This window comes from Lampetra planeri, chromosome 1, assembly GCF_965212315.1.
Source record: "Lampetra planeri chromosome 1, kcLamPlan1.2.h2, whole genome shotgun sequence".
NCBI classification, from domain to species: domain Eukaryota; kingdom Metazoa; phylum Chordata; class Hyperoartia; order Petromyzontiformes; family Petromyzontidae; genus Lampetra; species Lampetra planeri.
The window spans coordinates 2,942,314-2,966,004 of NC_136107.1; the positions used below are offsets into that span (position 1 = coordinate 2,942,314).

At 52.5% G+C, this 23,691-nt stretch overlaps 1 protein-coding gene across 7 annotated transcripts; it reads right to left on the reverse strand.

The window, feature by feature from the left end:
- Nucleotides 1–816: 816 nt before the first annotated feature.
- On the reverse strand, nucleotides 817–22,743 carry LOC144727814 (polypeptide N-acetylgalactosaminyltransferase 5-like). 7 transcript variants are annotated; one of them, XM_078607259.1, is made up of 13 exons: nucleotides 22,341–22,743; nucleotides 20,466–21,352; nucleotides 18,150–18,222; nucleotides 15,307–16,810; nucleotides 13,714–13,880; nucleotides 11,942–12,061; nucleotides 9,721–9,856; nucleotides 9,465–9,584; nucleotides 8,468–8,585; nucleotides 6,188–6,580; nucleotides 4,268–4,357; nucleotides 3,372–3,524; nucleotides 817–1,726 (listed from the first exon to the last, which is right to left on the reverse strand). In XM_078607259.1, the coding sequence occupies exons 4-13, from the start codon at nucleotides 16,725–16,727 to the stop codon at nucleotides 1,595–1,597; spliced, it is 2,850 nt and encodes a 949-aa protein (XP_078463385.1). In that variant the 5' UTR covers nucleotides 16,728–16,810; nucleotides 18,150–18,222; nucleotides 20,466–21,352; nucleotides 22,341–22,743; the 3' UTR covers nucleotides 817–1,594. The 7 variants fall into 7 exon arrangements, with proteins under 7 accessions (XP_078463385.1, XP_078463098.1, XP_078463216.1 ...); XM_078606972.1 differs by having other exon boundaries at nucleotides 20,387–21,352; XM_078607090.1 differs by having other exon boundaries at nucleotides 15,307–16,848; nucleotides 20,387–21,352.
- Nucleotides 22,744–23,691: the final 948 nt, after the last annotated feature.

The window sequence follows — 23,691 nt, forward strand, 5'->3', positions numbered from 1 at the left end:
GGTGGAGGACTGGGGGGAGGGGGGTGGAGGACTGGGGGGAGGGGGGTGGAGGACTGGGGGGAGGGGGGTGGAGGACTGGGGGGAGGGGCGTGGAGGACTGGGGGGAGGGGGGTGGAGGACTGGGGGGAGGGGGGTGGAGGACTGGGGGGAGGGGGGTGGGGGTTGCATCCCTGGGCAAGGGGGTGCCTCTGTCGGCACCGGAAAGTGACTTTTGTGCTCGGTGGATGATTGTTGTCCTTCCCTTACCCACCGCCCCCACCACCCGACACCCCCGAATCGCCGCGCGGTTGGCTACGTACGGTGCGAAAGACGTTCAACGTGCACAGGAGGATACCGTGACGACGCCAACAGCGACCAAAAATAGCGATGTCCACATTCAGCGGGCATTGGCTCCATTGGCCAATTAGATCCCGAAGCCCCCCCCCCACCTCAAAACCTCTGAACCACATTAGCCAATCAAATAATAACCAGAGTCCAACCTATAACCCTTAACCATGGTGCTTAACCCTCCGTCTGCCCCACCCAGCCACCCACCCCCCATTCACTTTTGACTTTCTTTGCAATTTTCATTCACCTATGAGTTGATGAGGTTATTCAACAGGGTCAAAATATGGACATAGTGTTCACTTAAACTAGCGGGCGAGTAACGAGTTCCTAGAGAGACAGAAATGTACACTGTGTATTTTGTGTGTGGAGGGTTGGGGGGGGGGAAATAAAAATGTGAAATTGTTCATTCGAGTCGGCGTTACATTTTATGCGTCTTGTAGCTCAATCTTATACTTAATTTAACATCAATATCAACATCGTACAACATACTTTCTTACGGGTTTATTTATTTATTCTTTTCCAGTTTCTTCCCCCACCCAAGGAATTTCACGCCATGCCAAATTGACGAGCCCGCCATCGGAAGACCCAATCGCATCCCCACCTCATCATTCACGACAGCGGGCAACTCGTTTACATTTCAAAAACAATGCACCATGTTAAGTTAAAGGATCCTGGGAACCGCGCACAACGGACAAACGGAAGAACACACAGAGAATCCTCTGGAACACTACAAAAATTGTTTGCCTTTCTTAAATTTTGCGTTACTACTACTTGAAACATCGGCGAGAATAAATGTTTACAAAATGAAGAACACCACTGCCTTCTGTGACAAACTACACTGCTATTCCCTTTGATTACACTATTTACAAAAACGCTCGCCGCATTCCCGCGAATTAAATTAAATGATTGCTGTTCCATCTTCCCACACCCATTTCGTGAAACGTTCACGACTACGTGTTCAAGCCCAATTTGCCAACCTCAGTCAGTGGTCTTGTGTGGCAATTTCAAAGAATGCATCAGGAGCAAAGGCATTCATTAACTACGAACGCCCGCTGGAATTAGTGTTTACATTAGAGCTACACTGTAGCCATAATATGTCAGTCTTTGGGGCCCGACGTCACCATAATTGTAAAACTATACGACATTTGTAGCGAAGCTCTGGGGAAACTGTCCCCGGCATGCTGGTCTCTAGTTTTTTTATATTGCTGGCAATGAGCCATCAAGTAACGGGATAGGAGACGTTCCAACAACGCTTGAGCGCTTGGGGCTACTCGAAATATCTGCCGAAGTTCCACTTTTGGTAGGCGTTCTGGACGTCGCAGGAGCCGAGCTTCAGGCCTTTCCCATCTTGCGCCAGGCACAGAGACTCTCTGACGGACGCCTTCACAATGTGCTTCGCCTGGCCAGCAGAATACAAAAAGAAAACGGTTTTAATGAAGCCTGTAAAAACAAAATTTGTTTACCGTATAAACGTTATAAGTCACTGTCAAAGCATCTCCCCCCACCCCCCGCTCAAGCAAGCGTGGGGCACGATCAGTAGCCACGGTGCCACGGCCGCGCCAGGTATCCAGGAGGTCATGGGTTATATTCCGATCTTGACGCCTGTATATTTTGAGTTTACATGTTCTTCCCGTGATCGCGTGGATTTTTGCCCGGGTCCTCCAGTGTGTTTCCCTCCACATTTACAAACCTGCGTTCGGAGTATTTGGCTGCTTTAAATGTCCACGTGATAAGCCACTTTGTTGAGCTATCATTTGTGGCCAGGATGCTTCTGAAAAAGAGCTACATCGTTGAGTGGGCCTTTTTTGGTAAAATAAAATAAAAAATACTTAAAGTAGTTAAAAAAAGTTTCGTTTAGCAGCCCTGAACCTCATTTATATGGAGGGTGTTGGTATCTCCGCAGTACAGACAGGAACCAATTTAATTAAGCTCCCTCCCCCGTGACACCACAACCCCCCTGGTTTAGAGGCCTATCTTTTCACACGACCCTTCCCAAAGAGTGTGTGTTTGTTATATATATACACACACAAGCATTTTTTATTGCCATTAAAGAACCCAGAATACTAGCGGGGAATTTCAAAAGGTGAGAAAAAAAAACGCGGAACACGTGCAACGCAACGCGCCTAAAAATTTCGGGAACGAACGAGGGGGGGCCTGTCCGGGCTCTTTAACCTACTGGGGTAACGATCGTCAGGATCAGTGAATATAAGGTAGGGGGTAGCGATCATCAGGAGCAGTCTTCTTCTTTCGTATGGCTGATGTAGATGCAGAGTAACAACTGCAATTTCACATTCAGGTGATCAAGCCCAGATGACCGCATCACGAGTCGAGGAGTGTTACCATCGCTGCAATGTCTCCTTCGTATTCATGGATCAGGCATTGCGTCGTTACACGTTGTTACGGTCTGTTCTGGATGACCACGGCGTATAAACAAGGTAACGATCGGATAATTGTTTTTTTACCCTTCTATCTGGCAACACAACTGACACCTTTTTTTACGAGGAGTCATGTTTGCATAGACCACAATACCTGCAGTCATAATGCAAACAAAAAACATAACTCTGATAATGTATGTGCACTGTCCTTGAAGTTGATTGGTCCACACCCGAGACAGCTTTCCTTAGAGCCTATTCTCACATGGTGTTGAACCAGATGACGCCAAAAGGCGCACAACTCAAAGACAATGCACCATTAGAGTATGAGAGTTCGGGGTAAGCATTTATACCATTGTAACCTCATTTGCCAGTAAAAAATATGATAATTGTTTTTTTACCCTTCTATCTGGCAACACAACTGACACCTTTTTTACGAGGAGTCATGTTTGCATAGACCACAATACCTGCAGTCATAATGCAAACAAAAAACATAACTCTGATAATGTATGTGCACTATCCTTGAAGTTGATTGGTCCACACCCGAGACAGCTTTCCTTAGAGCCTAGTCTCACGTGGGTTGGACCAGATGACGCCAAAAGGCGCACAACTCAAAGACAATGCACCGTCAGAGTATGAGAGCTCGGGGGTGTAATCGTCGGGAGCTCTTACCAGAGGCTGCTCGTTGCGTGAGTGCAGCCAGGCCTGAGGCTCGCTGGCCGGCCGGCAGCCCACCAGCCCCACGGTGGCAGGGTCCCCCAACGCCGCCACGCACAGCCCATCCTGCCGCAGCTGCTGCCACCACGTGTAGTTAAACTGCTGCAGCTGGGAAAGAGTGCGGCTATTAACTGGAAGGTTACGACATTTCGTTAACATGCGACTCTTAGGTGAAATAATGTAACGGCCTCGTTACTTGGGCCCGTTAGACCTCGGTGTTTACCTACGGTGCGAAGCAACATCGCATTAATTCGACCTTTGTTATGTTTAATGGGAAAATAATTTGATTTCGGAACCGGTGTCTTTAAACCCGACGCAAGAGGCGATATTTTCCGTCAGATGCTGCTCACTGAATGGCGAATAACGCGAAATGATTTCTTATTATCACCCATTGTTTGCAATAATCAAAAGCATGGAAATAGATGCCGTTTCCACCCAGTAAAATGCATAATTCCGCACAGCATACAATTAGGGCACGATGCTGCCAAAATAAACATGCTGCGAAGTTCAGCTCTGTTGTTGGCCTCTTCCCAAGAATTAAAATTCCACATTTCTGTGGCAGACTGATTAGCGCGGTTGGCAACGTACGGTGGCAAAATAAGTTCAACATACATACCTACAAGCAGTGTTTACACATCCCACAAAAGGATGGATATATAATTGATTATTTAACTTTACGTAACAACCAAATCAACTATACAGTAAAACCTTGGATTGCGAGCATAATTCGTTCCGGAAACGTGTTTGTAATCAAAGCACTCGTATATCAGTTGTGATCACGTGACGCTCGGCAGCCAAAGCGTATACACGTAACTACTCGTATAGTTTCAAGTTCACCGTGTTGCTCTTACCTTCGACACCCCACCAGTCTGAATGCACAGGTGCACTTCAATGCTATTATTGATGACTGTCAGGCACTGATTAGATCCCTCGTTCCACACCTGTCAAAAGAGAAACGGTGAAACCCCCCTCCCCCCCGAGCGTGACGAGCGATAATCACGGCAGTTAATCACGGCGGCCTTACCATCGCAATCGGAGGGTGCAGAGGGCCGATTTTCATTTCCACAATGAAAGGGGGGAGGGGGGGAAACATCCTCGCTTACGTACTAGCAATGGGCAACGTTTCGATTTAAAGCTTTCGTGACTGTAGGGATTTATCTTCTTGGTTCTTTCGGTAAAGTCACGTAGAAGAGAAGTAATAAAATAATAAAAAATAAAACATAATAAAATAATTCTCACAAAGTGAGTAAGAAAAATACAAATAAAACATAATAAAATCATTCTCACTTTGTGAGAATGATTTTATTATGTTTCACTTTGTGAGAATGCTTTTATTATGTTTTATTATTTTATTACTTCCCTTCTACGTGACTTTACCGAAAGAACCGAGAAGAAAAATGTACGTCGTCTTTTGGACGTGTCCGGCCAGCCAGCTGGTCGGCCGGCCTGGCGCCCAGCATGCTATTTTCTCCTGCATCCTGGAATACTCGATATATTCAGGAGCCTACTTCGTAATGATAATAATAATAATACATTATTCCCAAACATTAGAAGGCCTCTCCCCCCACCTATGCCATATTGGTCACGTGGGGGTTTTCGTCCGCACACGAGCGTCCAGGGACGTGGAGGTTGGTGAATGGGGATTCCGAGACTGGTTCAGACGTCGCTCGTCCCCGACGTTGACCAAGTCGACCTAGGGGAGGCCCAGGACCAGTTTAGATGAGCGTCACTGGCTATGGCCGTCAGCGGGAATCGAACTCGGATCGCCAGGCTCATAGCGCAGTGTGCTAACCACTGTGCCTCTGCTCCTAAACGTAGTAGTGCTTTACTAACTCAAGAAAGACTCGACTCTTCTCAGGAAGGCCCTTCTTGGCGAGTCTGTCCTGGATGAATAACTGGTATTGCAGCATGGCAGCAGATCACAGATGATTGATATGGGAACGTCGGCAACGGATGATGTGACCGCGATCGCCAACAGCGCAGGACTTGCTGCTGCTGCTGCTGGGAGATTCTGGGCCCTGCGGCCTCTGTAAAGGAGTGGGAAGAGAACCGAGCGTATCGGGGGGGGGGAAGTGGTGGTGTTGCCAATCGCGCTACGCTGCGCTACAAACCCGGTGACCCGAGTTCGATTCCTGCTGACGGCCAACAGCCAGTGACGCTCATCTAAACCGGTCCTGGGCCTCCCCTAGGTCGACTCGGCCTCAAATGAGTACCTTGTGATGTGTAAAAACATCGCCACTGGGGAGACAAAGGCGGCCGGGTGTGGTGCTGGCCACCCCACCCCGTCGTGTGCCTTGCTCGCAAACAGCACTTGCCCCAACGGTCTGTTGAAGGCTATACGGCGGGGATCTTTGTCTTTGTGTGTGAAAGTGAGTGAGTGTGTGTGTGAAAGTGAGTGGGTGTGTGTGTGAAAGTGAATGGGTGTGTGTGTGAAAGTGAGTGAGTGTGTGTGTGAAAGTGAGTGAGTGTGTGTGTGAAAGTGAGTGAGTGTGTGTGTGAAAGTGAGTGAGTGTGTGCTTGCGATCTTTATCAGTCGACCCGTGGCACCTGGGTCTGCCCCGTGACCTCTCTGCCAGCGGGCGTTCGACACTTCACGTGGCCTCAAGGTGCACATGGCCTGGCACAAGCGTCGTGGTGACATCACCGCCACTTAGTGGCGAATGGCGATTGTTGTTGTTGATCTTTGTATTTGTATCGGGGTGGTAGAGGTAGGAGGGGTGGGGTGGGGGGGAGGTAAAAGACGCAGAAGCGTCCGTCGGTGGCGCGCGCACCCATCCGTCGGCCTGCACGAGCGGCGCTCGCAGGTCCGCGTAGACGTTCTCCAGGTACCAGCCGAAGCTCCGGCAGCCGAGGGCCTCGCGCAGCCGCCTCTGCGGCTCCACGTCCCCCACGGAGCTGCGGACGAAGCGAGCGGCGAACTCGCCCTCGGGCAGCACGCCGCCGCCGCCGCCGGCACCGCCGCGTGAGCGCAGCGCGTTGCCGTAGCCGCGGCCGTAGAAGATCTCCGCGTACTCGTCGAGCCACACGTCGGCCACCCGCCGCAGATTCCTCTGCACCGTGGCCACCTTGTCGCCGCCGGGGAACGGGTAGGGGTTGTCCGCCCGGTACACGTGGCCCACGCGCGAGCACGGCACGATCTCGATCTCGCCGCCGCACATCCACACCTGAAATACGGTGGGGGGGTGGGGGTGGGGAGGTTGAGTGGTGCACGGTCTTCTATTTATGTATCTGCTGGGCTAATTGCGTTGTGGCCGAAACGTCGTGAGAATTATTTTATTATGTTTTATTTTTATTATTTTATTATTTCCCTTCTACGTGACTTTACCGAAAGAACCAAGAAGATGAATCCCTGCAGTGAGAATTATTTAATTATGTTTTATTTTTATTATTTTATTATTTCCCTTCTACGTGACTTTACCGAAAGAACCAAGAAGATGAATCCCTGCAGTGAGAATTATTTAATTATGTTTTATTTTTATTATTTTATTATTTCCCTTCTACGTGACTTTACCGAAAGAACCAAGAAGATGAATCCCTGCAGTGAGAATTATTTAATTATGTTTTATTTTTATTATTTTATTATTTCCCTTCTACGTGACTTTACCGAAAGAACCAAGAAGATGAATCCCTGCAGTGAGAATTATTTAATTATGTTTTATTTTTATTATTTTATTATTTCCCTTCTACGTGACTTTACCGAAAGAACCAAGAAGATGAATCCCTGCAGTGAGAATTATTTAATTATGTTTTATTTTTATTATTTTATTATTTCCCTTCTACGTGACTTTACCGAAAGAACCAAGAAGATGAATCCCTGCAGTGAGAATTATTTAATTATGTTTTATTTTTATTATTTTATTATTTCCCTTCTACGTGACTTTACCGAAAGAACCAAGAAGATGAATCCCTGCAGTGAGAATTATTTAATTATGTTTTATTTTTATTATTTTATTATTTCCCTTCTACGTGACTTTACCGAAAGAACCAAGAAGATGAATCCCTGCAGTGAGAATTATTTTATTATGTTTTATTTTTATTATCTTATTATTTCCCTTCTACGTGACTTTACCGAAAGAACCAAGAAGATGTTGGGGACTTTCTTGGCGTTCTCTGGTCTAACACTGGCGAGGCGAGGCCATAAGGAAGGCTGTCTCTGGTGCAGGGCCCATCAGTTTCAAAGGCGATGCGTGGATTGCCAGAGCGCGTTTGTTCGCACGTTTTGCTGCAGGTCACGCTCGTTGCGTGCACGCGGCAGCGCCGTTATGCCCTCCGACGCACGCTTGGTTGCATCCGAGCGTGTTACGAGTCCACGGAACACGCTCGGATGCGATGTACGCTGCCGGAAATATCCCCTCGGAGAGTGAACGTTTCCGGTTAGCTGGAGCAGCTATTATCATATTTATGAACCCGAACGAATGTCAAGAGTAATCGCAATGTGTTATTCTTCATGACAATTATTTTAATCCACTTAGCTATGTAAATGCTCAGTCATTTGTTTCGCTGTTGACTTTTGATCCCCTGTTGTGTACGTGTCATTACGGTTTTTTTTGGTGGGGGGGGGGGGAAATTAAATTTTCCGCCATAAAATATTCACTTGCCAATTGTCAAGAACGGAGACGCATCTGAGCCGAGGAATGGAAATAGCTCGAGGGGCCCGTCCTTGTGGAGACGGAGCGATGAATCAGCTCGCGTGTGCAGATGCTGGCTGGCTTATTATACAGCTGGTGCATCTGCCAGTCATCTAAGGCAGTCAACCCACGGCACCTGGGTCTATCCCTCCGATCTCCTGCCAGCGGGCGTTCGACACTTAAAGTGCACGTAGCCTGGCACAAGCGCCGCGGTGACGTCACCGCCACTCCGTGGTGAATGTCAGTTGTTGTTGTTGTATTATACTGCAGGATCACAAGATATGGCAGAAGCTGAGGGGGGGAGGGGGGGAAGTCCTTCATTCAGCAGCGGATCAACCATGGCCGACGAAAATTATCCCACAAACAGATCTCCCTTTCCGGAAACAAACTTTGTTGTTGTTGTTGTCACGGAGCCCCAAATACCTTGAAGGAGAGCTCAAGATTCTCGCCTCCCCACACCTCGAGGCCAGGGTCGTAGGTGCCCAGCTCGTAAAAATAGCGCTTGTCGATGGCAAAGAGACCCCCTGCCATCACAGGACACCTGCCACGCACGCAGGGAAGGGCACGGGGACACGGTGTTGGTGGTGGGGTTAGTCCCCGGAGTTCACGCGGCGTTCCACGGCCGCCCTCTCGTGGCCACCACGAGGAAACACCGCCGCTCATGTGGGACGCGAAAATCTTCCCCAGCTTATTGCACAGGGACATCAAATCACCCACCCCACAAAAACATAAAAAATTAACCCGTAAAACTAAGTTTTTCACTATAAATCTTTTATATGCGTGGCGGCTAGAGTCCTCTCGTCCTCTGGCTTGAGATGGCTGCCACCTATGGGTCAGATGATTGCCTGCCACCATTAAGCAATTGGTAATTCAATATAAAAAAAATTTCCCTAAAAAGTGTAAAATTTTTGAATTTTTTTTTCACGAAAATTAATTGTCACGCACAACGAGTCTGTGTGGAAAATGTCAGCTCGATTGGATCACGGGAAGTGGGTTAAAAAAACGACCGAAAGATTTGCACGGTCGTAAGCGCGCAAGCAAGTGAACTTAATATAAAGGATTTAAAAAGCGCCCTTCTCCCGTCTGAAATCGAGACGTTGCCGATCTCGTCAAGGGGCATAGGCCGTCACGCAAACTCCGGTCAACCCGGCGACTAGAGTTCCATTCCTCGATTCCCGCTCGCAGCCACCAACGCCAGTGACGATGATTCCAACTGGTCTTGGGCCTCCCCTAGGTCGACTCAGCCTGAAATGAGTACTTTTGGTACGGGCGTGTAAAATCGTCGCCACCGGGGAGACAACTGCGCCCCGGGCGTGGTGCTGGCCACCCCACCCCCTCAGTGTGCCGCAGTGGCGGCCTTCCTAGGTGCCGCTCGCTACTCACGGCGCTTGCTCCACGCGTGCGTTCTGCGAGCACTCACGGGAAGGGGTCCTCTCTCTTCAGGCCAAGCGCCGCCACGACGTCGACCGGCGTCGCCCTCCAGCCAAAGTTCAGCGGCCACTCGAACACCCCTCGCAGGAAGTCCGTGACGTGCTGGTAGCTGTGCAAGACGGGCGGGCGATGCGATCGATGTCGGACGTTTCCACGGACAGTTTAATCGTGAGCGAACGGGGGGGGGGGGGTGGGAGTGGGGGTGGTGGTGTGTACGACGAATGTCGTTTTCGTGGAGCTCGTACCTCATGTCCTTCTCGTTGATCACCTCGATGACGGGGCACGCCACGCGGCTGCGGTTGGCGTGGATCCTGGCCACGAGCGGCTCGAGCCAGCCCACGTTGCACTCCACGTGCGAGTCGAGGAACAGCAGGATGTCGCCTGCGCTCGCACGCGCCACCCGGCAGACGGGCGCGGCGACGACAGCTCGTCACTCGCGCGCAAAGTGCCGGCCACGAAATGAAACGCGGTACGTTGCCAAGGGCGCATAAGCCATCGTCACGCGAACTACGGCCATCGTCACAAGCGGTGGATTTTGGCTGGCCACTTGGGACGCTCTTCCTTCTGATGTTAGGAAGCCACTGGAGCCACGCACTTTCAAAATTATTCAGATTAAAAACTAATTTCTTTAAGACTGCTTTTTGTTTTAAGTTTGTTGTCCTTCCCCTCGGCGCCAGCGATTTGCACAGTTAGCTATTTAGGGTGCGGAAGAAGTCCAGCATACATACATAACAGATGCAGCTTCTGCAGAACTACACGTGACCAATACCCAGACAATACATGTTCTGAATCAACGTTTGTCCAGTTGCGTTTAAAAGGAGAAAATCCTGAAGTAGGCGAGTTTTTTTTTTTCCTCCGAAGCTCATTAGCAAGGCGTTACCCCTTTGAAAGAAGACCGCATGACATGAGAGGGACCCGCCCGCCAACGCCTCTGGATTTAAATAAGCATGTTTGGCAATTGGCGAACAGAGAGCAAACAACGGCAGACATCCAGAATAAACACCTCGTATGAGACCCAAACATCGCACCTCCCGGCTCTGACATTCCTCAAAGACACCGGTGGTGTAACCATCAACCCCGCATCAGAGCGCACATCCACACGAATGGAAAATGAAAGGCCACACAACCCACACTGTGGACCGAATAATAAATCACTGTAGTCTGCGCTCCTTCAATGGAGGAGGGATAGCAAAAACTACACGAAACTCACTCTCCCAAAGCCCTGTCGTGGCGAGCAGACCCCCAACATTGGCATCTATTCAGCTCCTGAAGCATATCGCCATACGCAGGAACAGAATAGTTGGGGGGTGACCTGGTCATCTTATGGAGCTGTAATGTGCAGTGTAGCCATCGACGGGTCCTTTGAGTGCAACCAAGGTTGGAGAGGTTTGTGATGTGCGTGCGTGCGTATGCTGAACTTCTTTTGCACCGTACGTAGCCAACCGCGCTAACCGTGGGTGCGGATCAAGCGAAGCGAGCGTCGTAGTCGACGCTGGCGCCTCCCGATTTGTTTCCCGAAATTATTTTCTCGCCCGAATTCGCCAAAGGAGTCACACGGCGGCGGATTGTTCGCGGCAGCGTGTACAGCAGACAATGCACTCTGGCGGTCGCGGGCAAAGCCATAGCGGGGATCGGTAGTTTTGGTCTACAGGGTCATGCACCGACATGTTTCATAAGTGTGAGGACCGAGGTTTTACGAGTCAAGAGTGATGACCGTTGAAAGTGTAGGAAAGTGACTGCACATGGCCGCCGCTGTCGAATTTTTTCTAAAAATGACAGGCGCAGCTCATAGACCCGTGTTAACGCCCATGCAGACTCGTGTTTGTGTGCGTGCGTGTGTGTGGGGAGTGGTGGCGCGGTGGTTAGCATGGTGTGCTTTAAACCCGGCGATACGGGTTCGATTCCTGCTAAAGGTCAACACCAATGGCGATTATAATCAAACGAGTACCTGTTGCGACATGCAAACATCGCCACTGGGGAGACAAAGGAGGTCGGGCGTGATGCTGGCCACCCACCCCCTCGTGTGCCGTGGCGGCCTTCATAGGTGCTCGCTAACAGCACTTGCCCCAACAGTCTGTTTAGGCTATAGGGCGGATTTTTATCTTTATGAGCCTGGAGCGGTGGCACGGTGGTTAGCACGCTGCGCTTTAAACCCGGCGACCCGAGTTCGATTCCCGCTCACGGCCATCACCAGTGACAATTATCTGAAGCGATCCTGGGCCTCCCCTAGGTCGACTAAACCTCAAACGAGTACCTGTGGTGCGACGTGTAAACATCACCGCTGGGGAGACAAAGGAGGTCGGGCGTGGTGCTGGCCACCCACCCCCTCGCGTGCCGTGCTGGCCTTCCTTCATAGGTGCTCGCTTTAACAACAATTGCCCCAAGAGTCCGTCATTGGCTATACGGGGCGGGGGGGGGGGGGCAGGAGGGGGTGTCTCCGTCTTTGTTGCGGCTGTGGGTGGGTACCAGTGGAAACAGCGGAGCCGACCAGCCTGGCTCGGATGAGTCCGTGCCTCTCGGTGAGTCGCAGCAGACGGACTTTCGGGAAGTCCGCCAAATACTTGTCCAGCTTCTCCTTGAGGTGCTCTGTGGGGTGGGTGGCAGCGTCCGGTTGTTTGTAGAAATAATAACAACCGTCTCATTCAGCCCTTTGTCAATCCACTGCTGGATGGATGGATGCCCCCCCCCTCCCCAGGAATTGTTATTTAGTCAGAGCCCTGGCCCCTTTTCCCCATGGCACCATCGGGAGCTGTTGTAGCAGCGATAATCCTACTCAACGACGCATCGGACGATGCGTTGGCAGGTTGGCGTAGAAGCGCAAACTGCGAATGTGTTTCCTCGACTGTTGCCCTACGAACGGAAAGACATCGGCTCTGGGCACAGGATCTATTACTTGAGCTACCGCACGTGAAGATGCGGTTTTAGGAGAAGCACCGCGAATAAGTTTTAACCTCAAAGGCGGTACAGTGCATGCGCGGCACACTGGAGCGGTTAATACGTCAAGTGAACCAGCTGGAGCAGCGCAAACAGCCCATCAATTAAATAGACGTCTGTGAAAAAGAGCTTCGATAAGCTCATGGGATTCCTCCAGAATGAATGAATATTCCGATTCTGATATGCCCCTCTAGATTGTATTACTGTTGGCGAGCTTGTTAACCCGGGAAAGCAACACTGCATCTCAAAGATGTTTGTTTCAGGAGGGTCCTGCCAAGTTTTCACAATAGGGGGCAATGTTGCTAAGTGTGTAATCCCAATTGCGTGATTTGCAGGTTGCTGGGGTGTTTGATTTTTCTTTTTTTTTTTGCTACGAAACTGAAGAACCCGGAGGGGAACCCATGCAGAACTCGGGGAGGAGAACACGCTACAAACAAGCTCCACACACAGCGAAAGGCGTCCGAGTCGGGAGATCGAACCCAGGCCCTTCTTGCCGCGAGGCACAAAGGTTACCACTGCCGCCGCCCACGACTGAACTATCCGTCGCCATCGTCAGCCACGATTTATCCACTGCTGGATGAACGCCTGCCCAGGCATTCCATGAGAGACGGCCACAGGCAAGTAGTACAATGCTCTTGGGCACTTCCCTCCGAGTGGCATCTCGCGCCGCGACACAGATGGCGCATCTCGCCGACTCGCGGCCGTCAAAGTAAAAAAAAAAATCCGCGAAGAGACTTCCTCTCTCTCAAACGAGCAGCGAGGCCGGTGCTCACCTCCCGATTACAGCCCCGAACGAGCGGTGGAAAAATTCCAGATTCTTACGACGGGGTGGGGGGAGGTGGGCGAGTCTATTCACAGGAAAATCTCAACTAAACTATTTGTTATTTTACCAGGAAAGGCCTCACTGAGCTATGTAGCTCTTTTTTCAGAAGCGACCTGGCCACAAATGACAGCTAAACGAAGTGGCTTATCACGTGACAAATGTATAGCAGCCAAATACATGTTGATTCTAAAACCAGAGGACCCGGAGAAAAATCCACATGATCACGGAGAGAGAGAACAAGTAAACTCCAAATATACAGCAGGCGTCAGGGTCGGAATCGAACCCACGACCTCCTGCATACCAGGTGAGGTAGTTAACATCTCCTACAACCGTGATGATGATGATGAGAGACACACAAACTCAAAATATACAACAGCAGGCGTCAGGGTCGGAATCGAACCCACGACTTCCTGTATACCAGGCGAGGTAGTTAACATCTCCTAGCCACCGTGAGGAGGGGGTGGGGGGAGGTGGCGGTCACCCTTGGTGCTGAAGTCGTCCACCAGGATGAGCTCGCGGAGGAGGCCCGGCGGCGATCGGTTGAGGACGCTGTGCACGGAGCGCAGGAGGGTGCTCCACGCCTCGTCGATGAAGCAGATGATGACACTGACCGCCGGCAGCGCGTCGGGCACCATCTGATCCGCGCACCTGGACGGCGACGGAGTTCTCATCAGACGTCACCGGTACCGCGCACGTAAAAAGACACGGTAACGGTGCGGCCCCGCGAATGCTTGCTCGCTCCACCGATTAGCACGGTCGACGTGTGTACGTACGTACACACTGGCTGGCGGAAGGGACTCCCCCATTAGAGGGAACTCCAGGGGGCCCCTCCAGAAAGTTACTTATTCGGCTGCTATAATTTTCCACGTGATGGTAAGCCACTTAGTTGAGCTACGATTTGGGGCCAGGTCGCTTCTGCAAAAAGTGTCAATAGCTCAGTGTGCCTTAACTGTTTTGTTTAATAAAATCTAGATTGCTCTGCCATGCTGGTCAATGGGTGGGAGGCACCCACGCTTTAACCCACCACACATGGCCTGCCGATCAACTGTGACTTACCCACGTACACTACTAGGCGGAGTTGTGGAGGCATTTAATAAAAGGCCACGCCGGGAGATCGAACCGGTGACCTCCGGTCGGCGTGCCAGGGCGACAGCGTGCCCGTGTCGCTTGTAGACTGGAGTAGGCATAGAGAGCGGGACCGCAGAGTAGCCAAGGCTATGGCGAAGGGAGTACTGGACGTGGTGTGCCGGGTATAACGGATGGCGAGCGTGGAGCGCCGTGGTGTCCTTGACCAATCATGGCCAGCTGGCTCAAAAAACTCAATAAACATAAACAACAGGCGCGGGTAAACATTTCTGACGTGGACAGACAGCGGGTGAAATTAAGCCCCGCGGCTGTAGAATTCGCAGCGTCTGACCAGCAAAACATGACGGGATGTGGAGGTCTGTCCACGAGGAGAGACGAACCTCGATTGCCGAGAGTTTCGGACGATCCCTTAGGGGGCTCTGAGAAAACATGCCTTCGTGAAAAAATTAAGTGAACTCTAACCAGATTTTTCGTGACATTTTTCCGTAATTAATATTTTCTTTCCATTCCAATATCATTACCGCTGACATGGCAACACGGTAAAAGTTGGATCATGCTAACCCGTGGAGTTGGCGTGCGTTATTTACTTGTGCCCTCAACATTTCACTTTTCATACGAATGTCAAGTTGGTCGTGGAACTGGGCCGTTCATGTTGTGGCTAAACATCCTGAATTATCGTTGCAAATGCACTTTTCAAATACCCTCTGCGGGTAAAACTAGCGCTTAATCTCACAAATGGCACGACATATCCAGTATTCCTCTCACTTATGGCTGTGGCTACTAGTCACATATTGTCTGCAGTCTACGGGCGATCGGAAACCATTCCTGCACCTGGCACATCACATCCAATTGTAACTGTGCTGGCCACCCACACCCTCGTGTGCCGTGCCGGCCTTCATAGGTCCTCGCTAACAGCACTTGCCCCAACAGTCTGCTAAAGGCTACGCGGGGGATCTTTGTCTTTGTCCGTGAAAAGGCACAAGCTCACGCTGGGGGTCTCGAGTCCGGCAGTGCCCGGTCCAGGGGGATCTGATCGCTGACGAACACGTTGAAGGCGCCCTCCCTCCACCTCCGGTCAGCGAGCTCCTGGTCTTCGGGCCGCACCGTCACTCCGTTCCCAAACTGGCCCGGCGCGTGGGGGTCCCGGGGGGACAGCGTGGCGTCCAGCGCCAGCAGGCGGTGCCGTGGCCCCTCCGGCACGGCGGCGCGGCCCGTGCCGTTGGCCGACGCCGCGTGCCCGCGGTGGAGTGGGCCGGCGGCCGCCCGGCCCGGGCTGGCGGCGTCACGACTTGCCCGGTTGAGCTCCGGCGAACGCGAATCGTTCCTCCGCAGCGGCGGAGCGGTAAGCAACCTTTCGACGGCTCCGTTCGTTTGGCGGGTCCGGCGTGCGAGCGGCGGGGTGGCGCTCTTCATATTTGTGGAACGCTTTGCCGTCGCGGTCAAGTTCAAGCCACGAGCAACGCCGGCGTCCTGCGCGCGGTCGGTCGTCAACGCGCCAGCTGCGTCGGTGGATTTATTGGCGACACCGTGTGACTTGACCCCCTCATCGCCCGGTGCGTCAATAATGAGCTTTGACGTCGCGCGCCCAATTCGACTTTCTCCGACGCCGCCTCCGTCCGCAATCTTCCCCGCCGACTTCGTTTGCTTCGCCGCTCCGTTCGCGACGCGCCCCGGTCGACCTCCGTCGGCCTCGTGTCCGGCCGCCACCGGCGGAGTCGCGTTCGCCGGAGCCTCGCCCCGCTGGGCGTCCACGGCCGCCGCGGCTCGCGCGATCGGAGCCCCCCGTGGCTCCTCCGGCCTGGCCGTCTCCATCGGCGGGGCGGATCTCGCCCCCGCCGCGCGGATCTCCGCCGCCTTCGCGCCCGCGCCGGCCTCGGGAAGCGGAGGGCCCGGGCTCGCGCGGAACGACGGGCGCGGGGGAGCGGCGCTCGCGGGCGCCGCGGCGGCGACGACGCCGGGCCGCCCCGCCGCGTCCTCGTTCGCGCCGGCACGCTGGGCCACGACGAGCCTCCGCTTTTCCAATTTCGCCACCGCCGCGGGAGGCTCGCGAGGGCGGCTCGCGTTTCCTTTGGCGGGGTCGGGGGCCCCCCTCCTCCGGCCGAAGCGTTTGTCGACCAAGTTGGGCCGCGGCTCGTCCGCCCCGGGCACGGGTGCGGCCCGCGTCGAGGCGGCGCCCCCCGCGGCGCGGAGGAAGCCGAAGCGCGGGTGGCGCCTGGCGCGCTCGTCCAGGGAGTCCCGGTCCCCCAGGATCCTCTTCTCCGACTTGGAATACTCGGAGCCGGCGAAGGAGACGCGCAGCGCGGCCATGTCGAACAGCAGCCACAGCACGGAGGCCGCGACCACCAGGGCGAGCACGCGGCCGCTGCCCCGGCAGAGGCGGCGCAGGCGGCCGCTCAGGCTCACCGCCATGCGGAGGGGCTTGTCGCGGCGGCCCTCCCCCGCCCACACCGCCGCTCGGCCTCACTCAGGCCTCCTCCCGCCGTCTCACGAACCTGAGGGAGGGAGGGGAGAGAGGGAGGGCAGATTGAGGCTGCACGGAGAAGGGTGGGGAAGCAGACAAACCCGCAGCGTGACTGACCCCTGTTTAAAAGGAGGCATTGCAATAGCTGCACGGACAACGTTGAAAAGACTTTGAACGGCAAGCGAAATCTGCTTCTGCCTGCCACACATTTTGCTCCGGCTCTCACCCGCCGCGTGCACGGGGATAGGCTGCGACGCCCATCGCTAAGTTGTATTGTGATGACTTAAAAAGGTGGGGGGGAACTTAGCCCCGCCGTTGCTATAAGGAGCTGGGTGGTACGCGAGCTGGCAGCACAGGGAGGGTGGTGAAGGGCGGTGCTCTTGGGTCACGGTGCGTGAGCGTTGATGACTGGTGCAGGATCTGCGTTGTGAAGATAAATGCACCGCAGGGTTATTTTCTTTTTCTCCGCTCCAAAGAGCTGTTTCCACAAAAAAAAAACTGAGCTTATGTTTTCTTTTGGATAAGGCCGGTGTGAATAATATCCGCGGCGATGGGATCGGTTCTACTCGAAGTTTGTTTATTTCATCGCAGTGTTTTAGTTCACGTCAACTTTTAACATCATCGGTCATGATCAATCCTCCCCTTAAACCATCAACACCATCTCTCGTGAGCCTGCATTTTTACAAACACGGTTAAAGTTATATTTTTATACACACACACATATATTATCATTATTAAATCCTACACAACCCCCAACTCACAGTGGCGAGCTGTTAACTACCTCGCCTGGTATGCAGGAGTTCAGGGGTTCGATCCCCACCCTGACACCTGATGTCTATTTGAAGTTTGCATGTTCTCCCCGTGGTCGTGTGGATATTTTTTCCAGGTCCTCCGGTTTTTTCCCCTCCACATTTAGAATCAACATCACGCACTTAAAGCATTTGGCTGCTAGACATTTCCACGCGACAAGCCACTTCGTCGAGCTATCATTTGTGGCCAGGTCACTTCTGAAAAAATTAACCCGTAAAAACAAAGTTTTCAACTATAAATCCTTTATATGCGTGGCGGCGAGAGTCCTCTCGTCCTCTGGCTTAAGATGGCTGCCACCTATGGGTCAGATAATTGCCTGCCACCATTAAGCAATTGGTAATTAAATATAAAAAAAAATTCCTATAAAGAGTCTGTGTGCAACATGTCAGCTCGATTGGATCACGGGAAGTGGGTTAAAAAACGACCGAAAGATTTGCACGGTCGTAAGCAAGCAAGCAAGCAAGTGCACTTAATATAAAGGATTTAAAAAGAGCTACATAGCTCAGTGGACCTTACCTGGTAAAATAAAAAAAATTGTTATTGATTGTTTTTAAACCCACCGGGCGTAGCTTTTCCAACAGTTGAAAGTCCTTTCTACGCAGGGCCAGCAGGTTCAGCCACACCTGTGTTTACCTGTGACCCACGGGGGGGGGGGGAGGTGTCAAATGTCGTCGTGGGAGCTTACAGCAGCCCTCACACGCACACGTTCAACTCTCGGCAAGCAGATCTTATCCACACACGCGGGCGAAAATCTAAACACACCCCTCTCGCTACATTCGTCATCGATGCCTGCCTAATAATGAGAACGTAAATAAGCCGCCGTTTCGGGTCGTGGCCCTCCTACAGAGCAGAGAGGGCAGCACTTGACTGTGGACAAGGTGGCCCCCACTTGGTCGAACGGATGCAGGTCACACACCGCGGGTTGCTCGGAGAAGATTGACATTTAAAACGGGTGAACAGTTCTGCACGTACACCATTGGAACCTCATTTGCCAGTAAAAAATACGACAATTGGTTTTTTACCCTTCCATCTGGCAACAAAACTGACTCCTTTTTTACAAGGAGTCATGTTTGCATAGACCACAATACCTGCAGTCATAATGCAAACATAACTCTGATAATGTATGCACTGTCCTTGAAGTTGATTGGTCCACACCCGAGACAGCTTTCCTTAGAGCCTAGTCTCACATGGGTTGGACCAGATGACGCCAAAAGGCGCACAACACAAAGACAATGCACCATCACAGTATGAGAGCTCGGGGTAAGCATTTACACCATTGGAACCTCATTTGCCAGTAAAAAATATGATAATTGGTTTTTTACCCTTCCATCTGGCAACAAAACTGACCAGATCTCACCAAATATCAGAAGCCAATCCAGGGACTTGAGCGAGCCTGGTGAGTCCTCGCGTTTTGGAGTGAATCCCATGAGACGAGACAGGGCGGCCGGGCTACGGTGTGGGCAGCAGAGGGCAGTGGAGCACCCAACGCGACGTTGTACTCAACTTCAATGCTCCCGAGGGTTCACGCTCGTGGTCTTCGCCAACCCGCAATGACCAGCGCGGTGAAGTATGGTCAACCAACTCCCCCAGACTCTGCACGGCGTGCAAGAGGCACTCGTCCAGCAGTCGATTGACGCGAAGAGCCTTTGCACAGAATGGCAACCGGTCTTTCGCACTGTACGTAGCCAACCGTGCTGATCGGAGGTGCGGCAGCAGCAGCAGCAGCCTCAAGGCAGAAGTAACGTATCGTTTTGCGTAGCGCTGTCGTTCGGGCAGAATTGCGTCTCGCAATTTACAGGTTGCCCTCGCTTTAGGCGGGTTCGGTTTGTGAGAATTCACGTACACGTGGCTTAACCTGTTTCTACCAAAAAAAAAAGAATTACTTTAAAGTACGCGGTTTGAATTCACTCATGTGCGGCTATGCGGTCAGACGTGGGACAACATTGTGTACGTGCTGTGTGTGTGCTGTGCGTGTGCGCTGTGTGTGTACTGTGTATGGACTGTGTGTGTGTGTGCTGCGTGTGTGCTGCGTGTGTGCTGCGTGTGTACTGTGTGTGTGCTGTGTGCGTGCGCTGTGCGTGCGCTGTGCGTGTACTGTGTGCGTGTACTGTGTGTGTGTGCTGTGTGTGTGTGCTGCGTGTGTACTGTGTGTGTGCTGTGTGTGTGCGCTGTGTGTGCGCACTATGTGTGTGCGCTGTGTGTGTGCACTGTGTGTGTGCCGTGTGTGTACCGTGTGTGTGCCGTGTGTGTGTACTGTGTGTGTGTACTGTGTGTGTGTACTGTGTATGTGCAGTGTGTGCTGTGTGTGTACTGTGTGTGTGTACTGTGTGTGTACTGTGTGTGTGCTGCGTGTGTGTGTGCTGCGTGTGTGCTGTGTGTGTACTGTGTGTGTGCTGTGTGTGTGTGTGTACTGTGTGTGTGCTGCGTGTGTGCTGCGTGTGTGCTGTGTGTGCTACTCGGCAGGCAGCTGTCTCCTCGTGCGGTTTCGTTTCGTGTTATTTTTTTAAGAAACGTGCCTTCAGACTTTAGAGTATTTGGCTGCAATAAATGTCCACGCGATAAGCCACTTCGTTGAGCAATCATTTGTGGCCGGGTCGCTTCTGAAAAGGAACTACACGGCTCACTGGACCTTACCTGGGAAAATAAAAAAAGTTTAGTTCATGGTTTTACCCTTTATTTTCGAATGCATCTTCCGCATGAAGCGAGTACAAACTCGACTGTGTTTTTTTTTATGTAAACAGGAAACAGAGTCGACAGGACACGAGCCCCAAACAATTACAGGTGAAACACGTGTCACCTGCAGGTGGAACACGTGCCAACTCCAGGTGAACTCTCTGTGAACACGTTCCCGTTCGGTTAGCAGCCGCGTCGCTCACTTCACTTCACGCTTGATGCGAAACGACGCCGCGCGTGGAGTGTTGAACACAATGAGTTTCTCTCTCCACCCCTCTCCGCCGCCCTCTCTCTCTCTGTGTGTCTGCTGCTGCTACTGCTCGGCTGGCGTCACGGCCTCGCCCGCAATGACACGTGGTGGGCCCCGGCGGCTCTGCCAGATACTGCAAATGAAACCCAGGCGGGCCGGTTCCCCTGGTCGGTGGAGGAAGCTTGGAGACGGGGAGAGGTGGAGGGGTGGAGGCAGAGCGTGCCAGAGAGAGAAAGAGAGAGAGTTAATGGGAGATTTTGAGTTGATGGATGGATGCAGCAGCTGGATGGCACGTGTGTCCACGTTCACAATGTTTGGTTAGCCAGGTGAGGAATTCGTAGAGACCATCAAGGATGAGTCTCGTTTACGAGAGTGTCCCGGGCCATCAAAAAATGCGAAAACGCAAAGAAACGTTCAGTAAATGTACAACGATGAAGAATTCAGGGCGAACGCGGTGGGGCCATGTGAGATAGGCACATAGACGAGAGTGAAGGAGCTCTCCGTCGTGCCACCGCATCGCCAATGCCGACAAGCGAAGGCGGATCACAACCTGTGCCGGCTGGGAGACCTACCGGAGGTGGCCATCGCAAATGTAAAGAGGAAGGTGCTCTACTCCTACATGGTCCGGTTTCACCAACAGGACACCCTGAGGAGCCACAAGGACCACGCCTGGAGGAGAGCTCTGCCCTGCATCTCTCCGGAGAGGCCTCACTGGAGGCAACTCTACTCCAGCCCGACGTACAACCGCATCGGTGACCTCAGCTGGAGCATCGCCCACGGCACCGTCACCACCAACGCCTCCCTGGCGCGCTTCACCGACACGTCCCCGGAGTGCCGGTTCTGCGGTAAAGTGGAGACGGTGGCGCACCGATACGTGGAGTGCAAGAGCCTGGACTTGTTGTTCAATGTCCTGAGAAACATCCTCCTAAGGTTCAGCCTCCACTTCTCCCTGACGGTCCTCATATTTGGATACCCGAAGGGCGACGGATCCCAACATATTCAGGGGCTGGTCAACGTGCTCGTCGGCTACGCCAAGCTCGCCATATACAGGGCGAGGAAGGTGGTCTTGGAGGGGAAACGTCCGGCCAGCAGCCTGGGCATCTTCCGCGCTCTGGTCGGAGCCCCAGGGTGTGTGGGCTGGAGTTCTGCCATGTGTGGCTGACCCACGCCGTGCCGGCCTTCAAGGAGCAGTGGGCGATGGAGGAGGCCGTGTGCTCGGTGGCAGGTGAACGGGGAGCTCTGCATGCAGATATGAGCTACCCGTCGGAGGCCGTTGGACTGCGATAAGGGCTGCGTGCAGATGCATCACTTGTAGTAGTACAAAAAAGACGTGAAAAAAAGAGAGCGAGAGAGAGGGGGGGCATAGAGGGGGGGGCATAGAGGGGGGGGGGGGTTACATAAAGCAAAGATTTAAAAAACTAAATGATGAACGAAGCAAAGTGCCGACTACACCGAGCATCTTCTTGCTTCCTCTGATCGTAAAAAAAAAGAGAAACGTCGGTTGTGAGAGCGAGGGGAGAGAGACACGTCGGTTTTGAGAGAGACACATCGGTTTTGAGAGCGAGGAATGAGCTACACGTCGGAGGCCGTCGGACTGCGAGAAGAACTGCGTGCAGAACGAGAGAGTGAGCGAGAGAGAGAGCGAGCGAGAGGTGGGGGTTTACATAAAGCAAAGTTTAAAAAAAATATTACGAAATGATGAACGAAGAAAAATGCCGACTACACCGAGCATCTTCTTGTTTCCTCTGATCGTAAAAAAAGAGAGACACATCGGTTTTGAGAGCGAGGGGAGAGAGACACATCAGCACCGGTGAATGTGGAAACTCACGCTGAGTATTCTCGTAGGACGCGAGCCCTCCGGCGCCGCTGCTGCTGCTGGCGATGATGATGCTGCTGCCGCTGCCGATGCCAATGGTGTTGATACCACAACCACCACGTAACTTCTGCATGCGTGGCGCTGCGTTTCCCATTCGCAGCCTCGCCCCCCTTCCAAGCACGCTCCACCCCTCCTCGGCCCAACTCTCTCGCAACGTTCCTCCTCTCTCTCTCCCACTCTACTACACCCCCCACACACAACACACTCACTCCTTTTTTTACGATCAGTGGAAACAAGAAGATGCTCGGTGTAGTCGGCACTTTGCTTCGTTCATCATTTCGTAATTGTTTTTTTAAACTTTGCTTTATGTAAAACCCCCACCTCTCGCTCACTCTCTCGCTCACTCACTCTCTCTTTCTTCCCCTCGATAACACCCCCACACACACACACTCACTTCTGCTGCTCCTTCAGAGCTACTCCCCCCACTCTCACAACCCGGATCGGGGCAGCTTTCCCTTGGGGGTGATGATGTTGATGATGATGACGTTGATGATGATGATGATAACCCCCCGACTCTGAAGCCCTGTGAGTCCCACGGACTTGTGATCGCACGTGTGTGCACGTGTGTGCACGTGTGTGCACGTGTGTGCACGTGTGTGCACGTGTGTGCACGTGTGTGCACGTGTGTGCACGTGTGTGCACGTGTGTGCACGTGTGTGCACGTGTGTGCACGTGTGTGCACGTGTGTGCACGTGTGTGCACGTGTGTGCACGCGGACCTTCTTTCGCACCGTACGTAGCCAACGCGTGCGAATCGGAGGTACAGGGGGAAGGGACAACACACACTGAACGCAAGACGCAGATAATGCTTCGTCTCCCGGATTATAAGACCCCCTCCCTTCCCCCCTGCACTTGAAAGTGGGAGTTGGGTATGGGTGTACAGTATACTTAACCACATTTCTGTGACTTTGATGTCTAGGAAATAAATGTTTGAAAGAAAATGGTGAAGATGAGAGGGAATTGAGGTGGGCGATGTGCCGATGGTAATTTAAGCATCTCAAATTCACAATTTTACATGAACGCTCTGTAAGTATTGCGAATGTGCTGTGTGTCTTGCTATGGCTTTAATTAAAATTAAATAGCACGGTGGGCTTAGTGTGCAGTTTGGACTCGAGCCCGAACTTTCACCGAATGCGCCACCCCAAATACGTGGACTCGCCTCCATCTCCCCTCTCATCTCACTCTACTCCCCTCCACTCACTCTCCCCTCTCATCTCACTCTACTCCCCTCTACTCACTCTCTCCTCTCATCTCACTCTACTCCCCTCTACTCACTCTCTCCTCTCATCTAATTACTCCCCTCC

Coding starts and splice junctions, on each gene's coding strand:
- LOC144727814 (XM_078607429.1), bottom strand. CDS start 16,727: ATGGCGGTGAGCCTGAGCGGCCGCCTGCGCCGCCTCTGCCGGGGCAGC. Junction 13,881..15,306: donor CCGGACTCGAGACCCCCAGC/GTGAGCTTGTGC, acceptor GTCGCCGTCCAG/GTGCGCGGATCAGATGGTGC. Junction 1,727..3,371: donor CACGCAACGAGCAGCCTCTG/GTAAGAGCTCCC, acceptor TCTGCTGGCCAG/GCGAAGCACATTGTGAAGGC.